This window comes from Struthio camelus, chromosome 29 (genome assembly GCF_040807025.1).
Source record: "Struthio camelus isolate bStrCam1 chromosome 29, bStrCam1.hap1, whole genome shotgun sequence".
NCBI classification, from domain to species: Eukaryota; Metazoa; Chordata; class Aves; order Struthioniformes; family Struthionidae; genus Struthio; species Struthio camelus.
The window spans coordinates 530,080-547,413 of record NC_090970.1 but is presented as its reverse complement, the minus strand read 5'-3'; the positions used below and the strand labels follow the sequence as shown (position 1 = coordinate 547,413).

General features: G+C 74.5%; 1 protein-coding gene across 6 annotated transcripts in view; it reads right to left on the bottom strand.

The window, feature by feature from the left end:
• Positions 1 to 17,334, bottom strand: part of RNF31 (ring finger protein 31) — a 35,998-nt gene that overhangs the window by 12,684 nt on the left and 5,980 nt on the right. For 2 of the 6 annotated variants that reach the window (XM_068921858.1, XM_068921861.1), the window contains exons 7-12: positions 15,986 to 16,259; positions 14,747 to 14,803; positions 6,934 to 6,976; positions 4,365 to 4,538; positions 1,663 to 1,751; positions 177 to 266 (exon numbers count right to left, since the gene is read on the bottom strand). In XM_068921858.1, coding sequence (XP_068777959.1) covers positions 177 to 266; positions 1,663 to 1,751; positions 4,365 to 4,538; positions 6,934 to 6,976; positions 14,747 to 14,803; positions 15,986 to 16,259 — 727 coding nt within the window. Of the gene's footprint in view, positions 1 to 176; positions 267 to 1,652; positions 1,752 to 4,364; positions 4,539 to 6,933; positions 6,977 to 14,746; positions 14,804 to 15,985; positions 16,260 to 17,334 lie in introns of all 6 variants that reach the window. The other 4 variants (XM_068921859.1, XM_068921860.1, XM_068921863.1 and 1 more) reach the window with 4 other exon arrangements.

The following is a 17,334-nucleotide window of genomic DNA, read 5'->3' as shown; positions in this document are numbered from 1 at the left end:
CATAGCAGCCCCCCAGCAGCCCCCCAGCGCCATAGCCTCCCCCCAGCCCCACGGCACCCCCCCGGCGCCATAGCCGCCCCCCCCAGCCCCACGGCACCCCCCCAGCCCCATAGCCGCCCCCCCCAGCCCCACGGCCCCCCCCCGGCAGCCCCACAGCGGCGCCCCACGGGACGCACGGGGCGCTGGCAGCGGGGGCAGCAGCGCTGCTGGCACTGGGGACACTGGGCCGGGCCCTGCTCCCCCTCGAAGATGAAGCCGAAGGAGCACTGGGGGGGGGACGGGGGGGGCTCGGGGGGCTGCCCCACGGCCCTGCCCCACGGCCGCGGCCCCCCGCCCCGGAGCCACCCCCACATCCCAACCCCCAGCCCCATAGCAACTCCCCCGCCCCATAGCGACCCCCACATCTCATCCCCGCAGCCCCATAGCGACCCCCCCGTCCCAGACCACCCCCACATCCCCTCCCCCCAGCCCCATAGAGACCCCCACATCCCAGCCCCCAGCCCCATAGAGACCCCCACATCCCCTCCCCCCAGCCCCACAGTGAACTCCCCAGCCCCATAGAGACCCCCACATCCCCTCCCCCCAGCCCCATAGTGACCCCCCAGCCCCATAGAGACCCCCACATCTCAGCCCCCCGCCCTGAAGCCACCCCCCCGCCCCATAGTGACCCCCACATCCCCTCCCCCCAGCCCCATAGTGACCCCCCTGCCCCAGAGCGACCCCCCAGCCCCATAGAGACCCCCACATCCCAGCCCCCCCGCCCCAGAGCCACCCCCACATCCCAGGCCCCAGACCCCAGAGCGTCCCCCCAGCCCCATAGCGACCCCCCAGCCCCATAGAGAGCCCTGTACCCCAATGTCCAGCCCCCTAGGGACCCCTGTACCCCAGCCCCACAGCGACCCCCCTGCAGCCCCCTAGGGACCCGCATACCCCAACCCCCAGCCCTCTAGGGCCCCCCCCCAGCCCCATAGGGACACCCAAGGACCCCCTCCAGGCCCATAGGGACCCCCCCAGCCCCCTAGGGACCCCCATACTCCAACCCCAGCCCCACAGTGAACTCCCCAGCCCCATAGGGACTCCCCTAGGCCCCCCCCAGCCCCCTAGGGACACCCAAGGACCCCCCCCAAGCCCCCTAGGGACCCCCTAGGCCCCCCCAGCCCCCTAGGAACACCCAAAGACGCCCTCCAGGCCCATAGGGAACCCCTGCAGCCCCCAAGGGACCCCCTAGGGGACCCCCTAGGCCCCCCCTGCCCCCTAGGGACCTCCTAGCCCCCCCCCAACCCCCTAGGGACACCCAAGGACCCCCCCCAGCCCCACAGTGAACCCCCCAGCCCCCTAGGGACCCCCTAGGCCCCCCCCAGCCCCCTAGGGACACCCAAGGACCCCCTCCAGGCCCATAGGGACCCCCTGCAGCCCCCAAAGGACCCCCTAGGGGACCCCCTAGGCCCCCCCCAGCCCCCTAGGGACACCCAATGACCCCCCACGAGCCCCCTAGGGACCCCCATACTCCAACCGCAGCCCCACAGTGAACCCCCCAGCCCCCTAGGGACCCCCTAGGCCCCCCCCAGCCCCCTAGGGACCCCCAAGGACCCCCCGCAGCCCCCTAGGGCCCCCCACGGGCCCCCCGCAGCCCCCCGCGGGCCGGCCCGCACCCGGATGCACCAGAGGAACTTGGGGTCGCGCATGAGCTCGCGCTCCGTCAGCTTCTGGCAGAAGAGGCCGTAGGTCTGGGCGTCCAGGCACTCGCGCAGCTGCGGGGCACGGCCGCCTCGCACGGGGGGCTCGGGGGGCACGGCCGCCTCGCACGGGGGGCTCGGGGGGCTCGGGGGGCACGGCCGCCTCGCACGGGGGGCTCGGGGGGCAACGCCGCCTCGCACGGGGGGCTCGGGGGGCTCGGGGGGCACCGCCGCCTCGCACGGGGGGCTCGGGGGGCACGGCCGCCTCCCACGGGGGGCTCGGGGGGCAACGCCGCCTCGCACGGGGGGCTCGGGGGGCTCGGGGGGCAACGCCGCCTCGCACGGGGGGCTCGGGGGGCAACGCCGCCTCGCACGGGGGGCTCGGGGGGCTCGGGGGGCACCGCCGCCTCGCACGGGGGGCTCGGGGGGCACGGCCGCCTCCCACGGGGGGCTCGGGGGGCAACGCCGCCTCGCACGGGGGGCTCGGGGGGCTCGGGGGGCAACGCCGCCTCGCACGGGGGGCTCGGGGGGCTCGGGGGGCACGGCCGCCTCCCTCGGGGGGCTCGGGGGGCTCGGGGGGCACTGCCGCCTCGCACGGGGGGCACCACCACCTCACACGGGGCACCGCCGTCTCGCACGGGGCACCGCCACCTCGCACGGGGGGCTCAGGCGAGCAACATGGGGGGGGTAGAGGGTCCTCATGTGAGCGGCACGGTAGGGGTTCAGGGTCCTCGTGCGAGGAGCACAGGGGAGCGCGGGGTCCTCGTGTGAAGGGCATGAGGGGCTTCAGGGTCCTCGTGCGAGGGGCCCAGGGGGGTTGAGGGTCCTCGTGCAAGCAGCACAAGAGGGGTTCAGGGTCCTCGTGCGAGGGGCCCGGGGGGGGTTCGGGATCCTCGTGCGAGGGGCCCGGGGGGCTTCGGGGTCCTTGTGCAAGCGGCACAAGGGGGTTCGGGGTCCTCGTGCGAGTGGTGCAGGAGGGATTGGGGTCCTCGTGCGAGGGGCCCGGGGGGGTTCGGGATTCTCGTGCGAGGGGCCCGGAGCAGTTCAGGGTCCTTGTGCAAGGGGCACAAGGGGGTTTGGGGTCCTCGTGCGAGTGGTGCAGGAGGGATCGGGGTCCTTGTGCGAGGGGCCCGGGGGGGTTCAGGGTCCTCGTGCGAGGGGCCCGGGGGGGTTCGGGGTCCTCGTGCGAGGGGCCCGGGGGGGGTTCGGGAGCCTCGTGCGAGGGGCCCGGAGCAGTTCAGGGTCCTCGTGCGAGGGGCACAAAGGGGTTCAGGGTCCTCGTGCGAGGGGCACAAGGGCATTCGGGATCCTCATGCGACTGGTGCAGGAGTGTTCGGGGTCCTCGTGCGAGCGGCACAAGGGGGTTCGGGGTCCTCGTGCGAGGGGCCCGGAGCAGTTCAGGGTCCTTGTGCAAGGGGCACAAGGGGGTTCAGGGTCCTCGTGCGAGGGGCCCGGGGGGTTCGGGGTCCTCGTGCGAGGGGCCCAGGGGGGTCGGGGTTCTCATGCGAGCAGCACAAGGCGGTTCGGGGTCCTCGTGCGAGGGGCCCGGGGCGATTCAGGGTCCTCGTGCGAGGGGCCCAGGGCGATTCAGGGTCCTCGTGCGAGGGGCCCGGAGCAGTTCAGGGTCCTTGTGCAAGGGGCACAAAGGGGTTCGGGATCCTCGTGCGAGGGGCACGGTAGGGGTTCGGGGTCCTCGTGCGAGTGGTGCAGGAGGGTTCGGGGTCCTCGTGCGAGGGGCCCGGGGGGGTTCGGGGTCCTCGTGCGAGGGGCACAAGGGGGTTCGGGATCCTCATACGAGGGGCCCGAGGCAATTCAGGGTCCTCGTGCGAGGGGCACAAGGGGGTTCGGGGTCCTCGTGCGAGCAGCACAAGGGGGTTCGGGGTCCTTGTGCGAGGGGCACAAGGGGGTTCAGGGTCCTCGTGTGAGGGTCTTGGGGGCGGTTCAGGGTCCTCGTGCAAGGGGCACAAGGGGGTTCGGGGTCCTCGTGCGAGTGGTGCAGGAGGGATCGGGGTCCTCGTGCGAGGGGCCTGGGGGGGTTCAGGGTCCTCGTGCGAGGGGCCCGGGGGGTTCGGGGTCCTCGTGCGAGGGGCCCGGGGGGTTCGGGGTCCTCGTGCGAGGGGCCCAGGGGGTTCGGGGTTCTCATGCGAGCAGCACAAGGCGGTTCGGGGTCCTCGTGCGAGGGGCCCGGGGCGATTCAGGGTCCTCGTGCGAGCAGTACAAGGGGGTTCGGGATCCTCGTGCGAGGGGCCCGGGGCGATTCAGGGTCCTCGTGCGAGCAGTACAAGGGGGTTCGGGATCCTCGTGCGAGGGGCACAAGGGGGTTCGGGGTCCTCATACGAGGGGCCCGGGGCAGTTCAGGGTCCTCGTGCGAGGGGCCCGGGGGGTTCGGGGTCCTCGTGCGAGGGGCCCGGGGGGGTTCGGGGTCCTCGTGCGAGGGGCACAAGGGGATTCGGGGTCCTCGTGCGAGCAGCACAAGGGGGTTCAGGGTCCTCGTGTGAGGGGCCCAGGGGGCGGTTCAGGGTCCTCGTGGAAGCGGCACAATGGGGTTCGGGATCCTCATACGAGGGGCCCGGGGCAGTTCAGGGTCCTCGTGCGAGGGGCCCGGGGGGGTTCGGGGTCCTCGTGCGAGGGGCCCGGGGGGTTCGGGGTCCTCGTGCGAGGGGCCCGCGGGGGGGGGGGGCGGCGCACCTGGATGTCGAGGGTGGAGAAGTAGCCGAGCATGTCGGCCTCGGCGCTGAGGTCGGGGCCGTCGCAGGCCGGGCACACGAGCCCCGTGATGGGCTTCTCCTTCACGGCGATGGTGAAGTGCTGCCGGAAGCACTCGGGGCAGATGGTGCACTCGCACGACGTCAGCGACTGCATCTGCGGGGCGGCCCCCCCCCACCCCGGCGCGTCGCACGAGGGCCGCCTCTCGCACGGGGGGGGCGACGCACCGGCCTGTGGGGCTCCCCCTCCCACCCCGAGCGTCCACAGGGACCCTGGCTCTCGCCCAAGACTGTCGCACGAGGGTCCCCGTGCGTCGCACGAGGGCCTGCTCTCACGTGAGAGCGTCCTGGCACCCTCCTCTCCCCCGAAAGCACCCCGCAGGCTCCCCCAACCCGCAGCGGGCATCCCCCGAGGCCCCCCGAGGCCCTCGCACGAGGGTCCCCGTGCGTCGCACGAGGACGAGCTCTCGCACGAGGGCGTCTTAGCACCCCGCTCTCGCCCGAAAGCACCCCGCGGGCTCCCCCAACCCGCAGCGGGCATCCCCCAAGGCCCTTGCATGAGAGTCCCCATGCGTCGCACGAGGACGAGCTCTCACACGAGAGCATCCTAGCACCCCGCTCTCGCCCGAAAGCACCCCGCGGGCTCGCCCAACCCGCAGCAGGCACCCCCCGAGACCCCCCGAGGCCCTCGCACGAGGGTCCCCGTGCGTCGCACGAGCATGAACTCTCGCACGAGAGCGTCCTGGCACCCCGCTCTCACCCGAAAGCACCCCGCGGGCTCCCCCAACCCGCAGCGGGCACCCCCGGGGCCCCCTGAGGCCCTCGCACGAGGGTCCCCGTGCGTCGCACGAGGGCCTGCTCTCACGTGAGAGCATCCTGGCACCCTCCTCTCACCCGAAAGCACCCCGCAGGCTCCCCCAACCCGCAGCGGGCGCCCCCCGAGGCCCTTGCACGAGGGTCCCCGTGCATCGCACGAGGACGAGCTCTCGCACGAGAGCGTCCTAGCACCCCGCTCTTGCCCGAAAGCACCCCGCGGGCTCCCCCAACCCGCAGCGGGCATCCCCCAAGGCCCTTGCACGAGGGTCCCCGTGCGTCGCACGAGGACGAGCTCTCGCACGAGAGCGTCCTGGCACCCCGCTCTCGCCCAAAAGCACCCCATGGGCTCCCCCAACCCGCAGCGGGCATCCCCCGAGGCCCCCCGAGGCCCTCGCACGAGGGTCCCCGTGCGTTGCACGAGGACGAGCTCTCGCACGAGAGCATCCTAGCACCCCGCTCTCGCCCAAAAGCACCCCATGGGCTCCCCCAACCCGCAGCGGGCATCCCCCAAGGCCCTTGCACGAGGGTCCCCGTGCGTCGCACGAGGACGAGCTCTCGCACGAGAGCGTCCTGGCACCCCGCTCTCGCCCGAAAGCACCCCGCGGGCTCCCCCAACCCGCAGCGGGCATCCCCCGAGGCCCCCCGAGGCCCTCGCACGAGGGTCCCCGTGCGTCGCACGAGGACGAGCTCCCGCACGAGCGCGTCCTGGCACCCCGCTCTCGCCCGAAAGCACCCCACAGGCTCCCCCAACCCGCACCGGGCATCCCCCGAGGCCCCCCGAGGCCCTCGCACGAGGGTCCCCGTGTGTCGCACGAGGACGAGCTCTCGCACGAGAGTGGCCTAGCACCCCGCTCTCACCCGAAAGCACCCCGCAGGCTCCCCCAACCTGCAGCGGGCGCCCCCCGAGGCCCTCGCACGAGGGTCCCCGTGCGTCGCACGAGGGCCCGCTCTCGCACGACAGCATCCTAGCACCCCGCTCTCGCCCGAAAGCATCCCATGGGCTCCCCCAACCCGCACCGGGCATCCCCCAAGGCCCTCGCACGAGGGTCCCCGTGCGTCGCACGAGGACGAGCTCCCGCACGAGAGCATCCTAGCACCCCGCTCTCGCCCAAAAGCACCCCATGGGCTCCCCCAACCCGCAGCGGGCATCCCCCAAGGCCCTCGCACGAGGGTCCCCGTGCGTCGCACGAGGACGAGCTCTCGCACGAGAGCGTCCTGGCACCCCGCTCTCGCCCGAAAGCACCCCGCGGGCTCCCCCAGCCCGCAGCGGGCGCCCCCCGAGGCCCCCCGAGGCCCTCGCACGAGGGTCCCCGTGCGTCGCACGAGGATGAGCTCCCGCACGAGAGCGTCCTGGCACCCCGCTCTCGCCCAAAAGCACCCCGCGGGCTCCCCCAACCCGCAGCGGGCGCCCCCCGAGGCCCCTCGAGGCCCTTGCACGAGGGTCCCTGTGCGTCGCACGAGGGCCCGCTCTCGCACAAGAGCATCCTAGCACCCCGCTCTCGCCCGAAAGCACCCTGCAGGCTCCCCCAACCCGCACCGGGCATCCCCCAAGGCCCTCGCACGAGGGTCCCCGTGCGTCGCACGAGGACGAGCTCCCGCACGAGAGCATCCTAGCACCCCGCTCTCGCCCGAAAGCACCCCGCGGGCTCCCCCAACCCGCAGCGGGCACCCCTTGAGACCCCCCGAGGCCCTCGCACGAGGGTCCCCGTGCGTCGCACGAGGGCCGCCGGCCGCACCTGGTGGCGGGGCAGGGCCCAGCCGCAGACGGCGCACTCCCAGCTGAGCAGGCGGCGGATGAAGGCGCGGTCGGGCGAGGCGCGCACCGCCTCCACCAGGTCGCCCAGCGCCGGCCCCCGGCCCCGCGCCAGCCCCAGCTCCCGGCCCAGCGCCACCACCAGCTCCGCTCGGCCCCAGCTGGGCAGCCCCAGCCCGGCCAGCGCCCGCCGCACCAGCGCCTGCTGGGGCACGGACAGGGGGGGCGTCAGCGGCTCCCAGTGCTCCCAGTAAGCCCCGCTGCCCTCCCACTAGCACCTTGTGCCCTCCCAGTAAGCCCCGCTGCCCTCCCAGTAAGCCCCACTGCCCTCCCAGTACCACCTCGTGCCCTCCCAGTAAGCCCCACTGCTCTCCCAGTAACACCTAGTGCCCTCCCAGTACCCCCCCCCAGCCCCAGCCCGGCCAGCGCCCGCCGCACCAGCGCCTGCTGGGGCACGGACAGGGGGGGTGTCAGCGGCTCCCAGTGCTCCCAGTAAGCCCCGCTGCCCTCCCACTAGCACCTCGTGCCCTCCCAGTAAGCCCCACTGCCCTCCCAGTAAGCCCCACTGCTCTCCCAGTAACACCTAGTGCCCTCCCACTACCCCCCCCCAGCCCCAGCCCGGCCAGTGCCCGCCGCACCAGCGCCTGCTGGGGCACGGACAGGGGGGGTGTCAGCGGCTCCCAGTGCTCCCAGTAAGCCCCACTGCCCTCCCAGTACCCCCCCCTCCCCAGCCCCAGCCCGGCCAGCACCTGCTGGGGCACAGACAGGGGGGCGTCAGCGTCTCCCAGTGCTCCCAGTAAGCCCCACTGCCCTCCCACTAGCACCTCGTGCCCTCCCAGTAAGCCCCACTGCCCTCCCAGTAAGCCCCACTGCCCTCCCAGTACCCCCCCCCCCAGCCCCAGCCCGGCCAGCGCCCGCCGCACCAGCGCCTGCTGGGGCACAGGGGGCCGTCAGCGGCTCCCAGTGCTCCCAGTAAGCCCCACTGCCCTCCCACTAGCACCTTGTGCCCTCCCAGTAAGCCCCACTGCCCTCCCACTAGCACCTTGTGCCCTCCCAGTAAGCCCCACTGCTCTCCCAGTAAGCCCCACTGCTCTCCCAGTAACACCTAGTGCCCTCCCACTACCCCCCCCCAGCCCCAGCCCGGCCAGCGCCCGCCGCACCAGCGCCTGCTGGGGCACGGACAGGGGGGGTGTCAGCGGCTCCCAGTGCTCCCAGTAAGCCCCACTGCCCTCCCAGTACCCCCCCCTCCCCAGCCCCAGCCCGGCCAGCGCCTGCTGGGGCACAGACAGGGGGGTGTCAGCGGCTCCCAGTGCTCCCAGTAAGCCCCACTGCCCTCCCAGCAGCACCTCGTGCTCTCCCAGTAGCACCTCGTGCTCTCCCAGTAAGCCCCAGTGCCCTCCCAGTACCCCCCCCCAGCTAGGCAGCTCCAGCCTGGCCAGCATCAGCGGGGAGCAGGGATGTCAGCTCCTCCCAGTGCTCCCAGTAAGCCCCAGTACCCCCCCAACACCCTCCCAGTGCCCCCCCAGCCCCCTCCCAGTGCTCCCAGTGCCCTCCCAGCACTCCTAGTACCCCCAGCCCCCTCCCAGTGCCCCCTCCCAGTGCCCCCAGCCCCCTCCCACTGCTCCCAGTGCTCCCTCCCAGCACTCCCAGTGCCCCCAGCCCCCTCCCAGTGCCCCCAGTGCCCCCTCCCAGTGCCCTCCCAGTGCTCCCAGTCCCCCCTCAGTGCCCTCCCAGCACTCCCAGTGCCCTCCCAGTGCCCTCCCAGCCCCCTCCCAGTGCTTCCAGTGCCCTCCCAGCACTCCCAGCCCCCTCCCAGCACTCCCAGTGCCCCCCCAGCCCCCTCCCAGCACTCCCAGTGCCCTCCCAGCACTCCCAGCCCCCTCCCAGCACTCCCAGTGCCCCCCCAGCCCCCTCCCAGCGCTCCCAGTGCCCTCCCAGCACTCCCAGCCCCCTCCCAGCCCCCTCCCAGCGCTCCCAGTGCCCCCCCAGTCCCCCCCAGCCCCCTCCCAGCACTCCCAGCCCCCTCCCAGTGCTCCCAGTACCCCCTCCCAGCGCTCCCAATGCCCCCCCAGTCCCCCCCAGCCCCCTCCCAGCGCTCCCAGTCCCCCCCCAGCCCCCTCCCAGCGCTCCCAGTCCCCCCCCAGTGCCCTCCCAGCACTCCCAGACCCCCCCCAGCCCCCTCCCAGCACTCCCAGCCCCCTCCCAGCGCTCCCAGTACCCCCTCCCAGCGCTCCCAGTCCCCCCCCAGCCCCCTCCCAGCGCTCCCAGTCCCCCCCCAGTGCCCTCCCAGCACTCCCAGACCCCCCCCAGCCCCCTCCCAGCACTCCCAGCCCCCTCCCAGCGCTCCCAGTACCCCCTCCCAGCGCTCCCAGTCCCCCCCCAGCCCCCTCCCAGCGCTCCCAGTGCCCCCCCAGTCCCCCCCCAGTGCCCTCCCAGCACTCCCAGACCCCCCCCAGCCCCCTCCCAGCACTCCCAGCCCCCTCCCAGCGCTCCCAGTACCCCCTCCCAGCGCTCCCAGTCCCCCCCCAGTGCCCTCCCAGCACTCCCAGTCCCCCCCAGACCCCCCCCAGCCCCCTCCCAGCACTCCCAGCCCCCTCCCAGCGCTCCCAGTCCCCCCCCAGTCCCCCCCCCCGCGGGCGGGCGGGCTGACCTGGCGGTCGGGGCCGTCGAAGTCGAGGGGGGGCTCGCGGGGGGCCCAGAGGCGCCGGCCGAAGGGGCCGAGGCGCCGGCGCTGCAGCTGGGCCAGGGCGGCCGCCACGTCGCCCCCCGCCCGGGCCAGGGCCGCCGCCGCCGGCCCCCGCTGCCCCCAGCCCAGCGCCGCCAGCGCCCGCAGCTGCCCCAGTGCGCACCAGTCACCGCCCGCGCGCGCCCCGCCGCCTCCCAGCCCGCCCCGCCCCCTCCCAGTACGGCCCGGTGCCTCCCAGTACGGCCCAGTGCCTCCCAGTATGGCCCGGGGTCCCCCTATGTGGTCTGGCCAGTCCCCACTCCTGCCTGGAGCCCGGCCCGCCGCCTCCCAGTACGGCCCAGTGCCTCCCAGTACGGCCCGGGGTCCCCCTATGTGGTCTGGCCAGTCCCCACTCCTGCCTGGAGCCCGGCCCGCCGCCTCCCAGTACGGCCCAGTGCCTCCCAGTACGGCCCGGGACCCCTCTATGTGGCCTGGCCAGTCCCCACTCCTGCCTGGAGCCCGGCCCGCTGCCTCCCAGTACAGCCCAGTGCCTCCCAGTACGGCCCGGGACCCCTCTATGTGGTCTGGCCAGTCCCCACTCCTGCCTGGAGCCCGGCCCGCTGCCTCCCAGTATGGCCCGGTGCCTCCCAGTACGGCCCAGTGCCTCCCAGTATGGCCCGGGGTCCCCCTATGTGGTCTGGCCAGTCCCCACTACTGCCTGGAGCCCGGCCCGCTGCCTCCCAGTACGGCCCAGTGCCTCCCAGTACGGCCCAGTGCCTCCCAGTATGGCCCGGGGTCCCCCTATGTGGTCTGGCCAGTCCCCACTCCTGCCTGGAGCCCGGCCCGCTGCCTCCCAGTACGCCCCAGTGCCTCCCAGTACGGCCCGGGGTCCCCCTATGTGGTCTGGCCAGTCCCCACTACTGCCTGGAGCCCGGCCCGCTGCCTCCCAGTACGCCCCAGTGCCTCCCAGTACGGCCCGGTGCCTCCCAGTACGGCCCGGGGTCCCCCTATGTGGTCTGGCCAGTCCCCACTCCTGCCTGGAGCCCGGCCCGCTGCCTCCCAGTACGCCCCAGTGCCTCCCAGTACGGCCCAGTAACAACAGCAGGGGCTGCGGACCCCCCGGGGACCACCCTCGCCACCCCCTGCAGCCCCCCGCTACGGCCCAGTGCCTCCCAGTACGGCCCAGTGCCTCCCAGTACGGCCCAGGAGCCCTCTACGTGGCCAGTCCCCAGTGCTGCCTAGAACCCCAACCCAGTGCCTCCCAGTATGGCCCAGTGCATCCCAGTATGGCCCAGTGTCTCCCAGCACAGCCCAGTGCCTCCCAGTACAGCCCAGTGTCTCCCAGTACAGCCCAGTAACACCAGCAGGGGCTGCAGACCCCCCGGGGACCACCCTCGCCACCCCATGCAGCCCCCCGCTACGGCCCAGTGCCTCCCAGTACAGCCCAGTGTCTCCCAGTACGGCCCAGTAACACCAGCAGGGGCTGCGGACCCCCCGGGGACCACCCTCGCCACCCCCTGCAGCCCCCCGCTACGGCCCAGTGCCTCCCAGTACGGCCCAGTTACACCAATAAAGGCTGGGCCCCCCCCACTGTCCCCCCAGTACAGCCCCTGCCCTTTAGCCCCGCCCTCCCCACAGACCCCGCCCCTGCCTGCTAGGCCACGCCCCCCACAGCCCCACCCCCCTCACCCACTCCAGGGTGGCCTACAGGGCACTCCCCAAACCCCGCCCCCTTAGCCCCACCCCCGGCACCTAGCCACGCCCCCTGCCAGCAGGCCACGCCCCCCAGCATCGCCCCGCCCCCTCCCATCACCCAGCCCGGGCTCCAGGGCAGCCTACAGGGCACTCCCCCCACCCCCGCCCCGCCCCCAACACTTTAGCCCCGCCCCCACCACCTTAGCCCCGCCCCCACCTCCTAGCCACGCCCCCTGCCAGATGGCCACGCCCCCTCCCATCACCCACCCTGGGCTCCAGGGCAGCCTGCAGGGGGCTCCCCCCACCCCACCGCCCCAGCCCCGCCCCTGTCACCTTAACCCCGCCCCCACTACCTTAGCCCCACCCCGGCACCTAGCCCCGCCCCCTGCCAGCAGGCCACGCCCCCCAGCATCACCCCGCCCCCTCCCATCACCCACCCCGGGCTCCAGGGCAGCCTGCAGGGGGCTCCCCCCACCCCACTGCCCCAGCCCTGCCCCCACCCCCTTAGCCCCACCCCCACCTCCTAACCACGCCCCCCGCCAGCAGGCCACGCCCCCCAGCATCGCCCCGCCCCCTCCCATCACCCACCCCGGGCTCCAGGGCAGCCTGCAGGGGGCTCCCCCCACCCCACCGCCTCAGCCCCGCCCCCAACACTTTAGCCCCACCCCAACACTTTAGCCCCGCCCCCACCTCCTAACCCCGCCCCCTGCCAGCAGGCCACGCCCCCCAGCACCGCCCCACCCCCTCCCATCACCCACCCCGGGCTCCAGGGCAGCCTGCAGGGGGCTCCCCCCACCCCACCGCCCCCAACACTTTAGCCCCACCCCCACCTCCTAACCACGCCCCCCGCCAGCAGGCCACGCCCCCCAGCATCGCTCCACCCCCCTCCCATCACCCAGCCCGGGCTCCAGGGCAGCCTGCAGGGGGCTCCCCCCACCCCCCCGCCCCAGCCCCGCCCCCACCCCCTTAGCCCCACCCCCACCCCCTTAGCCCCGCCCACCTGCTGGCGGCGGGCGCCCAGGCAGGCCTGGAGAGCGCGCTGGGGGCAGGCGCGGGCCCGGGCCCAGGCGCGGGCGGCTTCGCGGGCGGAGAAGGGGCCGAGGGCGCCGGCGGGTTCGGCCGCCCCCCGCCGCTCGGCCGCCTCGGCCAAGGCCGCCAGGGCGCCGGGCAGGGCCGTCCGGGCCGCCGCCACCGCCGCCGCCGCCGCCTCCTCCTCCTCCTCCTGCCGCCGCCGCCGCCCGCCCGGCGGCCAACGCAGCGGCGGCAGCGCGGCCAGCGCCGTCGGCACCACCGCCTCCGCGGGCAGCCCCGCCGCCTCCGCCGCCTGCGGGGGCACACGGGGGGGGGGCGCGCCATGGCACCGCGGCACCCTGGGGACGCCCCGGGCCGCCCTGGGGACACCCTGGGGACACCCGCAGCACCCTGGGGACACCCTGGGGACACCCGGGGCACTCTGGGGACACCCTGGGGCACACTGGGGACACCCGGGGCGCCCTGCGGACACCCTGGGGACACCCGGGACACCCTGGGGACAGGCAGGACACCGGGGGACGCCCCGCCGACACCCTGGGGACACCCGCGGCACCCTGGGGACACCCGGGGCGCCCTGGGGACACCCTGGGGACACCTTGGGGCACCCTGGGGACACTCAGGGCGCCCTGCGGACACCCTGGGGACACCCGGGGCACTCTGGGGACACCCTGGGGACACCCGGGGCACTCTGGGGACACCTTGGGGCACCCTGGGGACACCCAGGGCGCCCTGCGGACACCTTGGGGACACCCGCGGCACCCTGGGGACACCCTGGGGACACCCGGGGCACTCTGGGGACACCTTGGGGCACCCTGGGGACACCCGGGGCGCCCTGCGGACACCCTGGGGACACCCGCAGCACCCTGGGGACACCCTGGGGACACCCGCGGCGCCCTGGGGACAGGCGGGACACCCTGGGGACAGCCGGGACGCCGGGGGACGCCCCGCCGACACCCTGGGGACACCCGCGGCACCCTGGGGACACCCGGGGCGCCCCGCCGACACCCTGGGGACACCCGCGGCACCCTGGGGACACCCTGGACACCGGGGGACGCCCCGCCAACACCCTGGGGACACCCGGGGCACCCTGGGGACAGGCAGGACACCGGGGGACGCCCTGCCGACACCCTGGGGACAGCCAGGACACCCTGGGGACACCCTGGGGACACCTGGGGCACCCTGGGGGCAGCCAAGACGCCGGGGGACGCCCCGCCGACACCCTGGGGACACCCGCGGCACCCTGGGGACAGCCGGGACACCCTGGGGACACCTGGGGCACCCTGGGGACACCCGGGACACCCTGGAGACAGCCAAGACGCCAGGGGATGCCCCGCCGACACCCTGGGGACACCCGGGGCGCCCTGGGGACAGCCAGGACACCCGGGGCGCCCTGCGGACACCCTGGGGACACCCGGGGCACCCTGGGGACACCTGGGGCACCCTGGGGACAGCCAGGACGCCGGGGGACGCCCTGCCGACACCCTGGGGACACCCGGGGCGCCCTGCGGACAGGCAGGACACCGGGGGACGCCCCGCCGACACCCTGGGGACACCCGAGGAACACCCTGCAGACACCCTGCGGACACCCAGGACCCCAGGGGACGCCCTGCGGACACCCTAGGGACACCCGGGACACCTTAGCGGCACCCAGGGACACCTTGGGGACACCCAGGACCCCTGGGGGCACCCTGGGGACACCCAGAACCCCGAGGAACACCCTGCGGACAGCCAGGACCCCGGGGGACGCCCTGCCGACACCCTGGGGACACCCGGGACACCCTGCGGACACCCAGGACCCCGAGGAACACCCTGCCGACACCCTGGGGACACCCAGGACCCCGAGGAACACCCTGGGGACAGCCAGGACGCCGGGGGACACCCTGCGGACACCCTGCGGACACCCAAGACACCTTAGGGGCACCCAGGGACACCTTGGGGACACCCAAGACCCCTGGGGGCACCCTGGGGACACCCAGGACCCCGAGGAACACCCTGGGGACACCCAGGACGCCTCAGAGCACCCGAGCACCCCCTGGGGACAGCCAGGACACCTTGGGGACACCCGAAAACACCCTGGGGACACTTGACATGACTCAGGAGCACCCAAGAACACCCTAGGGGCACCCAGGGACACCTTGGGGACACCCAGGACCCCGAGGAACACCGTGCGGACGCCCGGGACGCCCAGGGGACAAGGACGTCACCGCTCAGCGACGATGTCACCGCGGGGGGGGGGGGGGCGGAGCCTCACCCGGACGAGGGCGACGACGCGGCGACCGTCCTCACGCAGGCGCTCCTGCCGGCGCCGCTCGGCCTCCTGGGAGGTGGCGGGGCGGGGCGGGGCCTCGCCCGGACGCCTGGGCCCCGGGGCGGCGGGGGCGGGGTCGCCGGTGCGGTGACACACCTCGCACACGCGCCCGGGCCCCTCGTTCCAGTAGGTGCAGTGGGAGCACTGCCAGCCCTGGCGGGAGGGGACGGCTCAGCGGCGCCCCCCCGGACGCCTGGGCCCCCTGCCCGAGGCCTGGGCCCTTCCCAGACGCCTGGGCCCCTTCCCCGGACACCTGGGTCCCTTCCCCGGACGCCTGGGCCCTTCCCTGGATGCCTGGGCCCCTCCCCCGGACACCTGGGCCCCTCCCCATACGCCTGGGTCCCCCTCCCCGGACGCCTGGGTCCCTCCCCGGACACCTGGGTCCCTTCCCCGGACACCTGGGCCCCTCCCGGACACCTGGGCCCCCTTCCCGGACACCTGGGCCCCTCCCCCTGGCCGCCTGGGCCCCTCCCGGCCGCCTGGGCCCCTCCCCCGGCCGCCTGGGTTCCTGCCCCGGACACCTGGGCCCCTCTCCCGGCCGCCTGGGCCCCCTCCCTGGCCGCCTGGGCCCCTCCCCGGACACCTGGGCCCCCTTCCCCGGACACCTGGGCCCCTCCCCGGACACCTGGGCCCCCTTCCCCGGACGCCTGGGCCCCCTTCCCGGACACCTGGGCCCCTTCCCCGGACACCTGGGCCCCTCCCCGGCCGCCTGGGCCCCTTCCCCGGACGCCTGGGCCCCTCACCCGGACACCTGGGCCCCTCCCCGGCCGCCTGGGCCCCCTCCCCGGCCGCCTGGGCCCCTTCCCCGGCCGCCTGGGCCCCTCACCCGGACACCTGGGCCCCTCCCCCGGACACCTGGGCCCCCTCCCCCGGACACCTGGGCCCCCTCCCCCGGACACCTGGGCCCCTCCCCGGACACCTGGGCCCCCTCCCCGGACACCTGGGCCCCCTCCCCGGACACCTGGGCCCCTCCCCGGCCGCCTGGGCCCCTCTCCCGGCCGCCTGGGTTCCTGCCCTGGACACCTGGGCCCCTCCCAGCCGCCTGGGCCCTTCCCAGCCGCCTGGGCCCCTTCCCCGGACGCCTGGGCCCCTCCCTGGCCGCCTGGGCCCCTCCCCGGCTGCCTGGGCCCCTCCCCGGCCGCCTGGGCCCCTCCCCGGCCGCCTGGGCCCCTCCCGGCCGCCTGGGCCCCTCCCCCGGACACCTGGGCCCCTTCCCCGGACACCTGGGTCCCTCCCCGGCCGCCTGGGCCCCTCCCCCGGCCACCTGGGTCCCTTCCCCGGACACCTGGGCCCCTCCCCGGCCGCCTGGGCCCCTCCCCGGACACCTGGGCTCACCCGGGGGGGCGCGGGGGGCCGCCCGGCCAGGCGAGGCCGCTCGCAGACGCCGCAGAGGACGGTGGCGGCGGCGTTGAGGAAGGTGCAGGAGGCGCAGGCCCAGGCGCCCCGGGGGGCCGCCGGCGGCGGGGGGGGGTCGGCGCCGGGGGCGGGGGGGGGCCCGGGGCAGCCGCGGGGGCGCTCGCAGGCCCCGCACAGCACCGCCAGGCCCCCGTTGGCCCCCCCGCAGCCCCCGCACACCCAGGGCGGGCGGCGGGCGGGCGGCGGGGGCGAGCTGCGGGGGGCGGGGGGGGGGGCGCAGGGGTCAGAGACCCCCCCCCGTTGCACCCCCATCGCCCCCCCCATAGCACCCCCACCCCCCTCTAGAGCACCCACGCCGCCCCCATAGCACCCACGCCGCCCCCCTTGCACCCACATCGCTCCCTATAGCACCCACAGCACCCGCTATAGCACCCACAGCAGCCCCATAGCACCCACGCTACCCCATTGCACCCACATTGCTCCCTAAAGCACCCACATTGTTCCCTATAGCACCCACGCTGCCCCCATTGCACCCACATTGCTCCCCATAGCACCCACATCACTCCCTATAGCACCCATGCTGCCACCACAGCACCCACACTGCCCTCATTGCACCCACATTGCTCCCTATAGCACCCACACCATCCCTTATAGCACCCACGCCGCTCCCATAGCACCCACGCTGCCCCCATAGCACCCACATCACTCCCTATAGCACCCATGCTGCCACCACAGCACCCACACTGCCCTCATTGCACCCACATTGCTCCCTATAGCACCCACACCATCCCTTATAGCACCCACGCCGCTCCCATAGCACCCACGCTGCCCCCATAGCACCCACATCACCCCCTATAGCACCCACATCACCCCCTATAGCACCCACGCCGCCCCCATTGCACCCACATTGCTCCCCATAGCACCCACATCACTCCCTATAGCACCCATGCTGCCACCACAGCACCCACACTGCCCTCATTGCACCCACATTGTTCCCTATAGCACCCACACCACGCTCTATAGCACCCACGCTGCCCCCATGGCACCCACATTGCTCCCTATAGCACCCACATTGCTCCCTATAGCACCCACATCACCCCTTATAGCACCCACACCACCTTCTATAGCACCCACGCTGCCCCCATGGCACCCACATTGCTCCCTAAAGCACCCACATTGCTCCCTATAGCACCCACGCCGCCCCCATTGCACCCATGCTGCCCCCATTGTACCCACATTGCTCCCCATACCATCCACATCACCCCCTATAGCACCCACACGGCCCCCATAGCACCCACATTGTTCCCTAAACCACCCATGCTGCCCCC